This window comes from Peromyscus maniculatus, chromosome 4, assembly GCF_049852395.1.
Source record: "Peromyscus maniculatus bairdii isolate BWxNUB_F1_BW_parent chromosome 4, HU_Pman_BW_mat_3.1, whole genome shotgun sequence".
NCBI lineage: Eukaryota > Metazoa > Chordata > Mammalia > Rodentia > Cricetidae > Peromyscus > Peromyscus maniculatus.
Genome location: NC_134855.1, coordinates 67,801,412 through 67,817,363, shown reverse-complemented (window position 1 = coordinate 67,817,363; position 15,952 = coordinate 67,801,412). Strand labels below are relative to the sequence as shown.

Sequence of the window (15,952 nt, the reverse complement as noted above, 5' to 3'; positions counted from 1 at the left end):
CTCAGTTTTAACGATAGAGTGAGCAGCATCTGTTCCCAACAGCAGGCCATGTTCTTCTTTTGGGTTATTAGACAGAAAAGCTCAATTTAAACTGAAGATTTAATTTCACTTGGGAACAGACCTCGAAGCACAGGACTCATGATTCTGGTTCAATAACAAGGGGTAAATTCATCCCTTACCTCTTTGATAACTTGGTCAAAGGAAGATGAGCATTCCTTTTGTACATTTCCAGATACTAACTCCTGGAAATCAAAAACAAAGACAGAAATCTTGATGGTTTTAAATAGAAGTCTTTAAACTCATGGCAACCCCATAAGCCACCAAGCCACCGAGAGGAAAGGAAGAGTCCTGGCTTTTCTCCCACGGAGGGTCGGACAGCAGGAATGTGCCAGAGACAGGGGCTCACATAGAAAGCAGCGTCATCGTACCTCAGGTTTCTCACACTCCTGGTAATGCTAGAGAAGAAACAGAAATAAAGGATAATTAGAGTTATTAATGTGTCCTGATTTTCTTCTGCAAATCTCCTAATTTCTATTCCACATTAATCAACTAGAAATAAATGTCTCTAAGGTGGTATTACTGCAAAGTTGAACGTATCAAACATCTGGAAGAATTTGCAAATGCTCCTGAAAACTCTTTTTTGTGGGGGGGGTGGGCACAGGGGAGGGTAGATAGAAGTTTGGAGACAAGATCTAGTTACTTAGCCCAGGATGACCTTGAACCTTGAATACACGGTAATTCTTCTGCCTTAGTAATCCAAGTCTCGGCATCATAGGTTGGTTTGAAAACTTTTTGTTTTTTTTTTTGAGATAGAGCTTCATGTAATACAAGCTAGCTAGCTTTAACCTCTTTTTTTTTTTTTTTTAAAGATTTATTTATTTGTTATGTATACAGTGTTCTGTCTGAATGTATGCCCGCAGGTCAGAAGAGGGCACTAGATCTCATTAGGGATGGTTGTGAGCCACCATGTGGTTGCTGGGAATTGAACTTAGGACCTCTGGAAGAGCAGCCAGTGCTCTGAGCTCTCTCTCCAGCCCCTAGCTTTGTCCTCTTAAGAAGTGAACACCAACAATGGTCGTGAACTTCCGATCCTTCTGCCTCTACTTCCCAAGTGCTGGGATTATCAGCATACACTACCACACCAGTTTATGTGGTGGTGAGAATGGAACCCAGGGCTTTGTACACGCCAGGCAACACTCTACCAACTGAGTCATATCCCTAATCCCTCCACTTTAAGTTTCTGGTTCAATCCCCAGTAGTGCAAAGAAGTATAAGGCGTTGCTGGGTGTTGGTGGCGCGCACCTTTAAACCCAGCACTCGGGAGGCAGAGGCAGGTGAATCTCTCTGAGTTCCAGGCCAGCCTGATCTACAGAGTGAGTTCCAAGACAGGCTTCAAAAGCTACACAGAGAAACCCTGTCTCGAAAAATCAAAAAGGAAAAAGAAAAATAAGAGGTGGGTGGGTGTAATTAACAATAACAACAAAACCCTCCAAGGTCATTATTTACTAAATATACATATTTAATAGAGAATTGTTAAAACCACAGCCCAGTTCCTACTCTTCTCATGGAAAAAGCAGAAACACCAAATTAGGGCAAGATTCTTCTCTTTATAAGATAAAACAACATAGAATTGGTACTCAGTTTGAGTTATCACCCCACTTTCCTTTTGTATGTGACTGCTTCTAAAATAAGCAAGACAGTTTTCTATTCTGGAAAAAAGAATGTGACTATTAGAAAATCCCAGATTATACTGCATGAGGAAAAATGGCTTCTGGTACATTTTACAAATAGAAATGCACTCAGGAGGTAGAGGCAGGCAGTTCTCTGTGAGTTTGAGGTTAGTCTGGTCTACACAGCGAATTCCAGGACAGTTGGAGAAAGAAAATAGAAAATGGGCTAGAACACATGCATAGTAGATGACAATTAGCTTTATTATTTTCTTTGCCTCTTTTTCTCTCTCCTTCTTTCTTATAGACAGGTCTCACAGCCAATAATGACCTTGAACTCTTACTCTTGGTGGACCAAACCCGAGTTTTATTTTCTAGTCTTATCAGATAAAAACCAGCAATACTTTCTTTTGCAAAAAGAATTACTGCTAGATGTGGTGGAACACACTTTTAATTCCAGCACTCAAGCAGCAGCAGCAAGGGGATCTCTGTGAATCAGAGGCCAGCTTGTAGGACAGCCAAGACTACAGAGAGAGATTCCCTCTTAAACCCTATTCCTCTGCCCACTCCAAAAGAAGTCTCCTCATTACTCAGGCCTGTACGACACAGACTCCTGACAGCCAATGATGCTGACTGTCCTAGGGTCTTCCCAGCTGACTGTGGCTTAGGGAACACAGTAGGCAACAATGCTTCAGTTGTTGTTAGGATATATGAGGATGCACAGGACTCCTGGGGTATGCTTGCGAGAGTGGGTAGTCGGCCCAAGAAGCCAGGGGTATGGGCTTTTCTGGTGTAGGACATTTGATCACACTGTGAACCCCGAGATTGCATTATTTATTGGAAAAACCTCTTTCTAGTTATGGTGTGGCTCAGCCCTAGCACACACCTTTAATCCAAGAGCGTTCTGCTTGAATATTGTCAACAGGATTAAATAAAGTCAACCACAGATTAAGAGGGGAAGCAAACAGCCAGCTGACAGGAAGTAAACAAGAAAAACCCAGAGAGTAACAAGGGTCAGGAGGATGGGTAGAGAAGATGCATAGGAGATAGATAGAAGGGAAGGACCCGAGTTTGAGGAGAGGTTTGAGAAGGCTGAGAAGGAAGGTCAGGTGGGTGCTTTCTCTGCCTCTCTGGGCAAGCAGGCTTCCAGGCCAGCATCTGGCTCCTGAGTCCTTTATTGGTAACACTGAAAGATTGAGATTTTGTTAAAAATACTTTTCCCCTTCAGATTGGGAACATGTCCTTCTGAAGACATCTTGCAACCCACTGTTCCACCTCTGTGCCCAGCTCTGCAGGCTTTTTTGCACATCTGGGTCCACAGATTTCTCCCAGGCCAATGGCTACCTATATGTGTGTGTCCAGGGGACCTCAGGCATAGCTCAGCACCTTCAAATCAGGTTCACATCAGTGGCTGCCTTCTGTGTACAAAATAACACCCAGCCCTTGAAAGGCTGCAGGGTACAAAGGGTGGTCCTGGTGAAGCTAGGCCTATGAAGGAAGGCCTTTAGGACGATGGAAGTCTGGTAAAAATTATAACAGTGGTCAAACTTAGAATTCAGGAATTGCTCACTTCAGCTGGATCATTCAAGTTTATAAAATCTCGCCAGTTGGTGGTGGCGCATGCCTTTAAGCCCAGTACTCGGGAGGCAGAGAAAGGCGGATCTCAGAGTTCAAGGCCAGCCTGGTCTACAAAGTGAGTTCCAGTACAGCCAGGACTGTTTCACAGAAAACCCTGTCTCGAAAACCCAAAAAAATAAAGTTTATAAAATCTTTGGAAACTTCCCTAACTCTAAGAATACCTTTCAGAACGTTGACAAGCAACAGCTATTACAGCCCCATCAGCCTCAGGTGCTCTATTAGGGTGCCCAACATCCTTCTGCAAACCAGTGTCAGGAGCCCAGGTGGGCAGACGCATACACTATACATAAGCCACACTACCCAGCTGCTGTAGCATTTCACCATTTTGAGCACTTGGAGGTAACCAACCCTGAGTCCACTGGGACCAGCACTGGCAGACGCTGCAGGAGGCCCTGACCAGCCTACACAGTAAGTCTGAGACCACTTTCCTTGCCATGGCCACCCTCCATGCTACCAATGTACACCAGCTGGCACCAGGACCAAAGACCCAGACATGGCATGGCACATGTGATGGGAGGAAACGAGAGGTATGGGCTTAGACTCTACTTCTCTGCAGCATGGGACCCTAGACTGATGATTCCAAAAACAGTTGACTACATGCATTGATCAGATTTTTTTTATTTTTTTGTTTTTAACTTTAAAAAGTTCATGCAATGAGGCCAGGTGTGGTGGCACACACCTTTAGTCCCAGCACTCAGGAGGCAGAGACAGATGGATCTCTGTGAATTCAAGGTCAGCCTGGTTGACATAGCAAAACCTGTCTCAAAAAAATTAAATAAGTAAAAAATAAAAAATTCATGCAATGAAGAAAAAAATTTTTTAATATGCAATGTAACACATACACAACACTAGGGAGACATCTCAGTAGGAAAAGCCTTTGTTGCACAAAGATGAGAATCCGAGTTAGACTCCCAAGAACCCATGTAAAGTTAGGTACAACAACACTCCATTCATCTGTAACCTTCATGCTCCTATAGAAAGATGGGAGGCTGACAGAGAATTCCCCAAGAGCCTATGGGCCAGCTAACCTGGTGTATACAATAGTGAATAAAGAGACCCTGTTTCAAACAAGGTGGAAGGTGAGGACCCACACTAGAGGTTGCTCTTTGACCTTCACATGTGCACCATGACTCATTTGCTCAAACATGTGCACACACAAACATGAACACACATCATACATAGACAAAACCAAATCCAACAACAACAAAAACCCTGAGATACAAAGAAGAGTGAACAAAAGCAGAAATGTACAAATAGTGAGGCAAGCACCCATACAGTCACGACCCACAGCGTGGGAAACTGCCACCATCCCTGACCTTGTATGTAGACTCTTCCTGCTAAGATCCTCTTTTACAGGTGCTGCAGATAAAAACCAGAGCCTCGTACCTGCTAGATGAGCGCCCCACCACTGACCTGCACCTCAGCTGTTCAGCTCATCTTTATTATGTGTGTTTGCATGGCACACACACATACAGAAAATCGGAAGAGAACTTGCAGGAGCCAGTTCATGTGAGTTCTGGGACCCGGATTCAAGTCATCATGGCATCCCCACCTGCTGAGCCACCTCCACTGTGCTGTGCTTTGCTTTTGGAGATAAGGTCTTATGCAGCCCAGGCTGGCCTGTAACTCAAAGATGTAACTGAGGCTGGCTTTGAACTCCTGATCCTTCTTCTTCCTAAATGCTAGGATTACAAGCACATACCACTATGCCTAGCAGCAGCTCTTGCTTCTTCCCAATACTTTTAATAGGAAACGTGTCACTAAGATAATATTAGAAATTTAAAAATAACTCCAGAAAAAAGGCGTGTTTTACTCAGTTTTCTTCTCACAATAAACAAATAAATAATAATAAAAATTGAATGGAACTAATATCTATTTAAAATCTTTTAATCTGTTTTAAAGGAAGAAGTTTGAATGTATCAAAGTCAATTACTTCAACTGCACAAATTTCCTTTGTTTCTTGGGGAAGAATGAGCATTTCAAGAAAATGTTTTCAAAATAGGCGTGTGGGCAACCACTCATGATCTCTGCACTCAGAAGCCAGAATCAAATTCAAGGCCAGCCTAGGCTACTAAGCAAGTCCGAGGCCAGTCTATGCTTCCCAGAGAAATCCTGTCTTCCATCAATCAGTTAATCAGTTAATCAATACAGAGAAAATGTCTTTCAAGAGAAAAATGGCAGGTTTTACGTTTATCTTTGAAATTGCTCTTCATCAATGTAATAAATTGTGCATAAAAGGCAACCAAAAGGTATGAGAACATCAACTGATTTCCTCTTACCTGTAAAACTTTCCCATGGACCACAGTTCCAAGGACTCCCGAACACAGTCTTGGAGTTAAGCCTGTGAATAACCCACGCCTTCCATCGATGCTTGCAATGTGCTGAGCTAAGAACACAAGTCAGAGATTTAGGTTCTGGTCCAAGAACACCATTTCAAGAAATTTCAAGGCAGTAGGCCTTCTACGTATTTTCCTCCAGTTACTCCAGCCCATCAGTCTTCAATGTCATCCATCCCAAATAAATCAAAGGCACCTACCATAACAAAAGAGACCAGGAAGCTGACACACTTGTCGCCCAAAAATATTTCGTCCTATTGTTGGAGGAAGAGGCTCATATCCCACCTTTAAAAACAAAGGAATGCATCAACACTAAGCAAAACCCCAAGGATACTTGGACTGCAAGGTCTTGAAAAAAGAAAATAAGGCTCAATGTTTTTTGTGTTTGGTGCTGAAAATTGAACCCCATGTCCATCCTTATGCTCCATGTCTCTATCAGCAAGCGAACTTCTTAGCCCTATAATTTTTACAAATAAAAATGCAGTTTACATTTAAGGCTTTGGTGAAGTACCACCCTTATCAGTCTCTTGTCCTGTTGTATAGATTAAGACTAGGTTCAATAAACTCCAAACTGCCCTTTGAGTTGAAGTCTACAGAGTAAACCATGTTAACTAAGATTATCAAACTGAAAATAGAACAAGGAAACCATTGTTTCAGGAAAGCCTAGTTTACTGATAAGGCTGACAATTTTTTTTTCTTTTTTGGTTTTTTGAGACAGGGTTTCTCTGTGTAGCCCTGGCTGTCCCAGAACTAGCTCTGTAGACCAGGCTGGCCTCGAACTCACAAAGATCCACCTGCATCTGCTTCCTGAGTGCTGGGATTAAAGGCATGTGCCACCACCACCCAGCTTTACATTTTTTATGTTTGAATAAAATGAGAAAATATTCACTGAGCCATCATCAACTGCCTGCCTGGACAAAAAAGGCAAATGTATACAGCTAGGTAATTCACTTATGAAAATAATTACAAGCTAAGTCCATGTTAAATGTACAGACTCATTAACAATATACAGAAGGTCATAAAAATTAATGATTGCCATTTTATTTACGCAATATATTCAGGAATTGTAGTGCCAAAGGGATACTTGAGAGAAAAAAAATACAGTAGGACAGTTTGGGTTCTCTATTGTTGCAGTTCCTTCATCTGTGCTAATAAAACTCCCCCTCTGGACTTACTGAAAAGAGCGACCATGCAACTCTGAAAACAGTATTTGGGAATTTCACCAACCCCCTGAGATACTTGGCAACACACAGATATTGTGAAATCAGAATTTAGGGTATCAAATTGTTGAGGTAAGAGCACTGAATGTCACTAAAAAACACTGTCCTTTTGAAATCTATTGAATAGTGAGGTCATACATGTTCTGCAAAATGCTGTCACTCATCTCATGCAATTTAGCCCCAAATGTGCCTCTCTGTTTTAGACAAAGATTTCACTTTTTTCGGTTTCACAACTTTTACACGAAAATCTGAACATATACCAGTCAACTTGGCCATAATTTGTATGAGTAACAATTCAAAAAACGAGGTCCATCCCAGAGTCTTGCATTTTTTTTCAGAATGGTAAACAGTGAGGACAGGGATTCTAAGGCCTGCTTCCTTCCGAGACACAAGGCATAGGGTAAGTATGTCAACTGTGGATAAATGCTTAAAAAACGGCCTGCTCATCACAGGGAAACTTAGAACAGCAACTGAAAATACGATCACCAGCTAAAAGTAGGCCTCCTCACCCATGAATATAAAATACCACGAACTAACTAGTTTATAGCAGATTAGAGTGTAAACTAAAGGGAGGCAAGAGAGATATCTGGGAGTGTGATGTTCCGTTTAAACTCTCTAAACTCTAAACAGAACTGATTTCCAGCTCTGACCAACGTGATTTTCATTGTCACGAACCCCATGGGGCTGCTGCCGTGCAAGCTGCTCAATGGGTCCTTAGGAAATCTGACTTCATTATCACTTCTCAATGAGCTCCTTGTGTCTATCCGCGTATCTGGTGTTAAAACCTCTCGGCGGAATAGAAGTAGAAACAGCAACATAGAAAGAAAAGGCGGATAGAAACACGAGACGTTGGCTTCCCTAGACTCTCACATTTGTCCTTCCGTGACTATGTCACGTCTCGCGTTTGAGAAGGAGCGGACGAGGTGAGGTGAATGTAAATTTCGGAGGGGCGGCAGGGAAAGGGTTGGGAAGCCCGCGGTGGCGACCGGCCAGGATCAACCTCGGGGCAGGAAAAACAAAGTTGAGAAGAGCCACCGGGGGAGGAAGGGCAGGGTGGCCGTTGGCTGCAGAGAGGGAGCGGGCCCGCCCGGGGCGAGCCCCGGGATGTTCCCGAGAGGGGCCGCGAGGCCGTGGAAGTTGTCCCTGAGGGGAGGAGGAAAGGGCAGCACCGCCGGGAGGGTGAAGGCCCGGGACGCAGAGAGCCCAGCCCCGGGCGCGGAGGGCGGTGGCGACCCGACGGGACGCAGGCGGGGAAGGGCAGGGCGACGACTCATACCTGGATGAGCACTTTCACGTACATGAGCGGCTGGGACAGGATGGTGAGACCGGAGCCCAGGAGCACCTGACTGGCCGCGTCCGCCATGATGGCACCCGCGGACGGACGGACAGACCGAGCCACCAAGCGACACAGCCGGTTCCAGATCACGTGTCGGGGGCGCCGGCTTCACTAGCCCGCCCGCGGCGCGCCGCCTGCCCAGGCCCCGCCCACGGCCCCGCCCAAAGAAACGGCAGGCGCTCGTGAGGGGCGCCCGGGGCGGGGCTTGTGGGCGGGGCGCGCATGCGTCTCGGGGTGGCCTCCGCGAGCCACCGGGCCAGGCGATTCCTGTTGCGCTTGCGCAGGCCGGACGTGTCCGGAAGGAGTAGCGAGGGAGCGGTGATGGGGTGTATGTGGGGGTGGGGGAGGGCGGTGACCCTGACGGCAAAGGCAAGGTCAAGAGGACTGGCTGGAAGAGCGCGGGGACGGTTCGTCCGCTCTCGGGCTTTGTCGACAGTCAAGTGCAGGGGTCTAGAGTCGCCCCGTCTAGTGGCCACAGATACTGTTGCTGTCTGGCAAAACAATGAATTCTGCGGGTGTCTGTTTTTGCATTTATCCCGAGCTCAGTGGTGCAGCACTTCCCGGCATTCGCTCAGTCCCCCCGGTTCAATCCTCAGTGCTGGAGAAACAAAGCAACAGCAACAAAATGTGCCCCCCTCAGGGTCCGAAGTGGTGGCGCGGGCGCTTAACTCAGCATTTGGGAGGCAGAGGCGGGTGGATGTGTGAGTTCAAGGCTAACCCGGTCTACGAACTGAATTCTGGGTAAGCCAGGGTTATATGGTGAGACACCGTCAAAATAATTTTTTTTAAATGTCTTTTCTGACTAAATTCACTCTCTCCGTATTCCCACCCCATTTCTTTGTGACACCTGTCCCTGGGAAATGGTCTTTGCCACTTGAGAGTGTCAAACTGGCTGGGTTCAGGAACCCAGATGGCCTTTGTTCCTAATTTTTATTTCCAGAGCCTGGCATGTACCAGTGCTCAATATTTGTCACACAGATGAACAAACACCTCAGTGCCAGTCGGGCTACACAGGCTATTAGAAGTAAAATGGAGAAGGGGTGTTGCTCCTACCCTGCACCCCTTGCTCTGTATCGGACAACACAGTACAGGTAGTGTGTAGTGAAGAGAACGAGGAACGAGAGAAGAACTACGTTTGGAATCTGGCTTTTTTTTTACATGCATGTGTTACCTTTCTTTGTATCTAAATATTTTTTGTTTTAATTTTTTCTTTTCAAGACAGGGTTTCTCTGTGTAGTTTTGGTGCCTGTCCTGGATCTCGCTTTGTAGACCTGGCTGGCCTTGAACTCACAAGAGATCCTCCTAGCTCAGCCTCCCAAGTGTGTGTGCTGCCACCACCCAGCTTGTTTTAAATTTTTTATTCATTTTACATACCAACCACAGTTCTCCCTCCCTGCCCTCCTTCCTCTCACCCTACCCCTCGCCCCCCATCCACTCCTCAGAGAAGGTAAGGCCTCCCATGGAGAGTCAACAAAGTCTGGCATATGAAGCTGAGGCAGGACCAAGCCCCTCAATGGGGGCTGAGCAAGGTATCCCTCCTTAGGGAATGGGCACCAAAAAGCCAGTTCATACACTAGGGATAATCCTGGTCCCACTGCCAGTGGCCTCACAACTGCCCAAGCCACACAACTGTCACCCACATTCAGAGGGCTTTTTATCTAAATATAAACACAACTAATTTACCCTCTCTGACTTATGAACATCTGGAATCTGGCTTTCTTGTATCCATGTACTACTTACCCTTCTTTGTATCTAAATACAACATAACTAAGTTACCCTCTCAGACATTATGAACATTAAATGAAACTTTTTATATGGAGTTTTTGAAAACTTGGTTGAAATACAAAAGTTAGTCCTGATATAGCTCGCTATTCAGCACAGAACTAGCTGATACTGGAAGGCAGTCTGTAGGTCAGTCACATGGGCTTTGAAGCCCAATGGACCTGATTCAAAGTCTGCCTCTGCCAATTCCTAACTGTGACCTTCTGCAGGTCATATCACCTCTAAAACTTTTAGGCAAATGAGCATATCAATAATCTACTTCATAACATCTCAAGGAATAAATAAAGTAATGTCAACCTAGCCTGGCACACACATCAAAATGTAATAGTAAAATAGCAGCTTTTAAGATTACAAGAAACTTACAAGTTGCTCTTAAACTAAACACAGCTATTTCTCAACATCAATTCAAAGCAGAGAGATCATCTAATAAAGGGATCTGTGCATTGGTGGTGCAAAAAAAAAAAAATCCATTATTTCTGTCCTATTTGCCTATCAGCAATGAGAGGCTCAGATAGTAATACAGGGCAGAATGGTTGGACAACTGAGGCTGTCCCACAACATTCTTTAGTGGTTCATTGTTGATATTCTGATCTGCCCCTTGAAATCCCACCCCTTGGCACCGCCCTAGTCCTGACCTAAAAGTCTCATTCTAAGGAAAAACTCCTCCCCTTCCTCTCTCTCTTCTGCTTTTCCTCCCATGAGGCGCACACCCTCAGCCTCTCTCTCTCTCTCTCTCTCTCTCTCTCTCTCTCTCTCTCTCTCTCTCCCTCTCCCTCTCCCTCTCCCTCCCTCCCTCCCTCCCTCCCTCCCTCCTTCCCTTCCTCCCTCCCTCTCTCTCTCTCTTTCTCTCTGTCTCTTTTCTATCATCTCTTTCTTTCATCTCTCTCTTACAATAAACTCTCCACATGGACGAAGCATCTGAGTGTGGTGGTATTGTGTTCCCCAAAATATTGTGCACTCTAATAAATTTATCTGGGGTCAGAGAACAGACAGCCACTAGATACGAAAGCTAGAAAATGGTGGCACTCACACCTTTAATCCTAGCATTCCAGAGATAGAAATCCCTCTGGATCTCTGTGAGTTCAAGGCCACATTGGAAATAGCCAAGCATGGTGACACACGCCTTTAATCCCAGAAAGCCAGCCTTTAATCCCAGGGAGTGGTGGTAGAAAGCAGAAAGATATATAAGGCGTGAGGACCAGAAACTAGAAGCTTTTGGCTGGTTAAGCATTTGGCCTGGTTAAGCATTCAGGCTTTTGAGCAGTAATTCAGCTAAGACCCATTCCGGATGAGGACTCAGAGGCCTCCAGTCTGAGGAAACAGGACCAGCTGAGGATCCGGCGAGGTGAGATAGCTGTGGCTTGTTCTGTCTCTCTGATCTACCAGCATTGACCCCAACAACTGGCCTCGGGTTTGATTTTATTAATAAGAACTTTAAAGATTCCTGCTACATCTGGCGCCCAACGTTCATGTTACGAATTCATGAAAAAGCTGTTTGCCTGTGGCCTTGTGAGCCCCAGCTCAGGCCCACATTACACTCAGCCGGTTGTGGTGGCACACGCTGGTAGGATTTGCTGAAGGAGACAGAAGCAGGAGGATCCCAAGTTTGAGGCCGGTCTAGGAGGCTTGGAAGAAGCTTTGGCCCAGAATGAACCACAAACAGTGGTGGGACCATGGAAGCAGTGGCTACTGCTCCATGTTGCCAGCTCCTTCTCATCGTGTTGGTGACTGCGGTGATGCTGCTACCAGGGACGTAGGGTTTACTGCTGCTGGTTCAGAGAAGAATTGCCAGGACCATCGTGTTACAAGAAAGCATCGACAAAGGTCAGTTTGGAAAATTTTGGCAAGACAAATTTTGGTGGGGAGAAATTGTTGTGAAGATTTTCTGTTCTAGGGAAGAATGTTCATGGTTCCGAGAGACAGACATTTATCAGACTGTGATTGCTCCAAACCACAGAGGAGGCAAAAAAAAAAAAAAAAAAAAAAAAAGTCTGCATGGAACCATGACCACACCTAACAACAACTTTGAAATCTTCAAAAGGACTATGGTAAAGCCATTAAGCTGAAAGATCTTTGGACTACAAACTGCTTAGGACAATTTTGAGATGGCTAGCTGAGATGATCCAGCCTGACAGACTACTTGAACAAGGACTTGAAACAAGCCCTGAACTTTCCTTTTATGCAGAGACTGGACAAATGATACAGGACTTGACAATTAACTCAAAAATTTTCTTTTCAAGATTCTCTAAAGATATCTTCACCCCTAGAAAGCAAAAAGAAAAAGAGAATAAGATATGAGATAAATCATTGAATCTACTCTGAGAAAAAAGATAAAGAAATAATAGGATAAATAGGTAGATCATTGAATCTACACTGAAGAAAAAGGGGAAGATATAAAAATGACAAAAGGTAGACTACTGAATGTATTATGAAAAGAAAAAAGAGAGAATATGGATATGATAAGATAAAAAGGGAGATTATGGAATCTACTTTTAAAAAGGAACTACTTGTTTTAAATAAGTTAAGTAATGAAAATTTTTTGGTCTGAGTTTATCAGATGTTACTGGACTGGACATTGTTTATATATATATATATATATATAATGGAGTTTTTGTCTGGATCTGTCAAATGTTAATGGACTAGACATTGTTAATGTAATCTTGACTGTATATTGCATATACTTATTGAAGATAGTTTTTCTTGTATTAGTTATAAGCTTTTTTAATTTTAGACAAAAAGAGAGGAAATGTGGTGGTATTGTGTTCCCCAAAATATTGTGTACTCTAATAAATTTATCTGGGGTCAAAGAACAGACAGCCACTAGATACAAAGGCTAGAAAATGGTGGCACTCACACCCTCTGGATCTCTGTGAGTTCAAGGCCACATTAGAAATAGCCAAGCATGGTGACACATGCCTTTAATCCCAGAAAGCCAGCCTTTAATCCCAGGGAGTGGTAGTAGAAAGCAGAAAGATATATAAGGCGTGAGGACCAGAAACTAGAAGCTTTTGGCTGGTTAAGCATGTGGCTGGTTAAGCTTCAGGCTTTCCAGCAGCAGTTCAGCTGAGAACCATTGGGATGAGGACACAGAAGCTTCCAGTCGGAGGAAACAAGACCAGCTGAGAAGTTGACCAGGTGAGGTTAGCTGTGGCTTGTTCTGTCTCTCTGACCTTCCAGTATTCACCCCAATAACTGGCCTCGGGTTTGATTAATCAATAAGTACTTTTAAGATTCCTGCTACATCTGAGTTGTAAATTACTGGTCACTACAGGCACTGCTATGCCTGCATGGCGTGCATCTGCCCATCCTGCTGCTGCATCAACCCAGCATATTTCCCTGCACATGCAGGATACCCTCCGGGTCCTCCCACCCATGCACAATAATTCATAACATTGGCGCCCAAAATGGGGCTTATGGGATTGGGTGCCTTGTTTCCCATGGCTGCAGCAAAGAGAAAAAAATATATATATATAAAAAAAAGAAATCCAATGGCTAAAATATCTCAGGCATCCCAGAGATCAAGTGAGAATCAATTGATTGACACAAGTTGCTCAGTGCTCTGTCAAACGAAAGAGCAAGGGGGTGAGGGGGCAGTCACCAGAGGACAAGGGTCTGAGAGATGAGAAATGAATGAGAACGATATCTCAGACTGCAGTCGTGGGGAATAGCTGAGGGTCATAGCCAGCAATGGGGGCTGAGCATAGCTGATAAGGACTGTGGATGGGGATACCCCCAGTCCCAAGGACACCAGAAGGACATCGGATGATCAGCAGTCATTCCCACAGGTCCAGGGAACTGTTTACACTGGTGGCAAAGGGAAAACTCACCAACCGAGGCAGCTAGTGTTGTGCGAACCAAGCCAGCAGCTGGGCAGATGGAACATGGGTGGTTGTGGATAAACCAACCTTGGTTCAGGATCCTGGCGCAGGGTGCCGGCACAGCCTGCTTTGCCACAGCACCAGTGTTATTTATTTGTGGCTCTCTTTACCAGGTAAGAGGGAAAACGAGGTACAACGGAACCCACTATAAAAGATTTATTAGGGAGGGGAAAGTATAAGAATGTGAATAGGCTGGGTGGTGGTGGCGGCGGCGGCGCACGCCTTCAATCCCAGCATTCGGGAGGCAGAGTTCGAGGCCAGCCTGGTCTACAGAGCGAGATCCAGGACAGGCACCAAAACTACACTGGGAAACCCTGTCCCCAAAACAAAACAAAACAAAACAAAAACAAACAAACAAACAAAAAAGCACATGAATAGGCAGAGAGTGGGGAATGGGTGGAATCTGCTTTTACAGGTCACCTCGCGCATGTGAATATGGGCATATGTAGCTATGCCACACATGCGTGTAGATTATGTGATCATGCTACACGCAGATGACATGACCACATGGCACACAGATTGTGTAGGATGTAAGGCCCTGAGGTGACTAAGCATTTTGCCTGACTGCTGGACAGGGCATTTGCGGTCATGTAGCTAGGAAGTGGCTACGAATTATAACATTAATGGCACAAGCTGCCCAGAAAGTTTTGGGAAGATCGCAGAAGGGAAGGGAATTGAAGTCAGAATTATGGGTAGAGAAGAGCACAATTCAAACGGGGCAGTCATAAAGATATAATACGAATGGTAATCACTGATAAGAGTTCAGTATGGTGACTCTAAGATGGATTATTTAATAATTTATATTCAAGCCGTGAGAAGGGTCCAAAAGGGATAGGAAGGGGGAGAGAATCCGAACAGCACTGGTACAGGAGGCAAGACAACATTTGGGAAAAGAGGGTAAGTAATGTTAAAGCTCCCCAGAGGCAATGCTGCTTGTTAATATTCTGACCTGTGCCTTGAAACCCCACCCCCTTGGCCCTGCCCTGCATCCTGAGGTAAAAGCCACATTTTAAGGAAAAACTCCTCCCCTTCCTCTTGTAGCTGGAGAGTTTTCTCTCTGGGTCCCGCCAAGCCCCGGCAGTCCGACAGCACGCTTATAAAATAAACACACAGACGCTTATATTATTTAAATTGTTTGGCCTAATGGCTCAGGCTTCTAGCTATCTAGTACTTACATCTTAAATTAATCCATTTCTATAAATTTATAACTTGCCACGTGGCTCGTGGCTTACTGGCATCTTCACATGCTGCTGGTCATGGCGGCGGCTGGCAGTGTCTCCCTCTGCCTTCCTGTTCTCTCAGTTCTCCTCTCTGTTAGTCCCACCTATACTTCCTGCCTGGCTACTGGCTAATCAGTGTTTTATTTATTGACCAATCAGAGCAACACATTTGACATACAGACCATCCCACAGCGTCCTCTCTCTCCCACTTTTCCTCCTATGAGGTGCGCACCCCTCGACCTCTCTCTTTCTCTCTTCTGTCTCTTCCTCTCTGTCTCTCTCTTTCCTATCATCTCTTTCCTTCATCTCTCTATTATAATCAACTCTCTATGTGGATGCAGCGTCTGGGTTGTGAATTACCGGTGGCTGCCACTGCTGCTATGCCTGCATGGCATGCATCTGCGCAGCCCGCTGCTGCATCTGCTCAGCATGCTTCCCTGCATGCACGGGATACCCTCGGGGGTTCCCCCCTGCACAATAATTCATAACATTGGTGCCCAGCGTCGCCAGGCAATCCCACTGCTTTCTCCTGCCCACTGACAGTCTAAAGAGCTCTGGGGTCCTGTACCACATGTACCCACCAGGGACTCTTCACCCTACCAGATCAGTAAGGTTCTTCCCTTCCCTTCTGGCCACTTTCCCACAAGTGGGGATTCATCTCCTTTTGCTCACTGGTACCTCATGTCTTTTGGGCTCTAAGCCCCTCGGCCCCTGTCCCCATGCAATGGCATAAGGAGACGGCTTGTGGCACTCAATTCCATGGCCCATAGCCTTTGTGACGATGGTCCATTGGCTGTCTTGCGCCATTATTGTTGGCCCTCGCTCATCTTCTGGGAAGCTGGACGTCAGTCCACTGGGCCTTATACCTCATTGTG

The 15,952-nt window shown here is 45.3% G+C and overlaps 1 protein-coding gene across 4 annotated transcripts in view; it reads right to left on the bottom strand.

The window, feature by feature from the left end:
* Positions 1 to 15,952, bottom strand: part of Mtch2 (mitochondrial carrier 2) — a 76,250-nt gene that overhangs the window by 12,468 nt on the left and 47,830 nt on the right. The window contains exons 1-5 of one of the 4 annotated variants that reach the window (XM_006984387.4): positions 8,138 to 8,428; positions 5,842 to 5,926; positions 5,585 to 5,691; positions 429 to 455; positions 180 to 242 (exon numbers count right to left, since the gene is read on the bottom strand). In XM_006984387.4, the coding sequence (XP_006984449.1) occupies positions 180 to 242; positions 429 to 455; positions 5,585 to 5,691; positions 5,842 to 5,926; positions 8,138 to 8,224 (369 nt within the window). In that variant the 5' untranslated portion in view covers positions 8,225 to 8,428. Of the gene's footprint in view, positions 1 to 179; positions 245 to 428; positions 456 to 5,584; positions 5,692 to 5,841; positions 5,927 to 7,731; positions 7,974 to 8,137; positions 8,429 to 15,952 lie in introns of those variants that run through there. The other 3 variants (XM_076569914.1, XM_076569915.1, XM_076569916.1) reach the window with 3 other exon arrangements.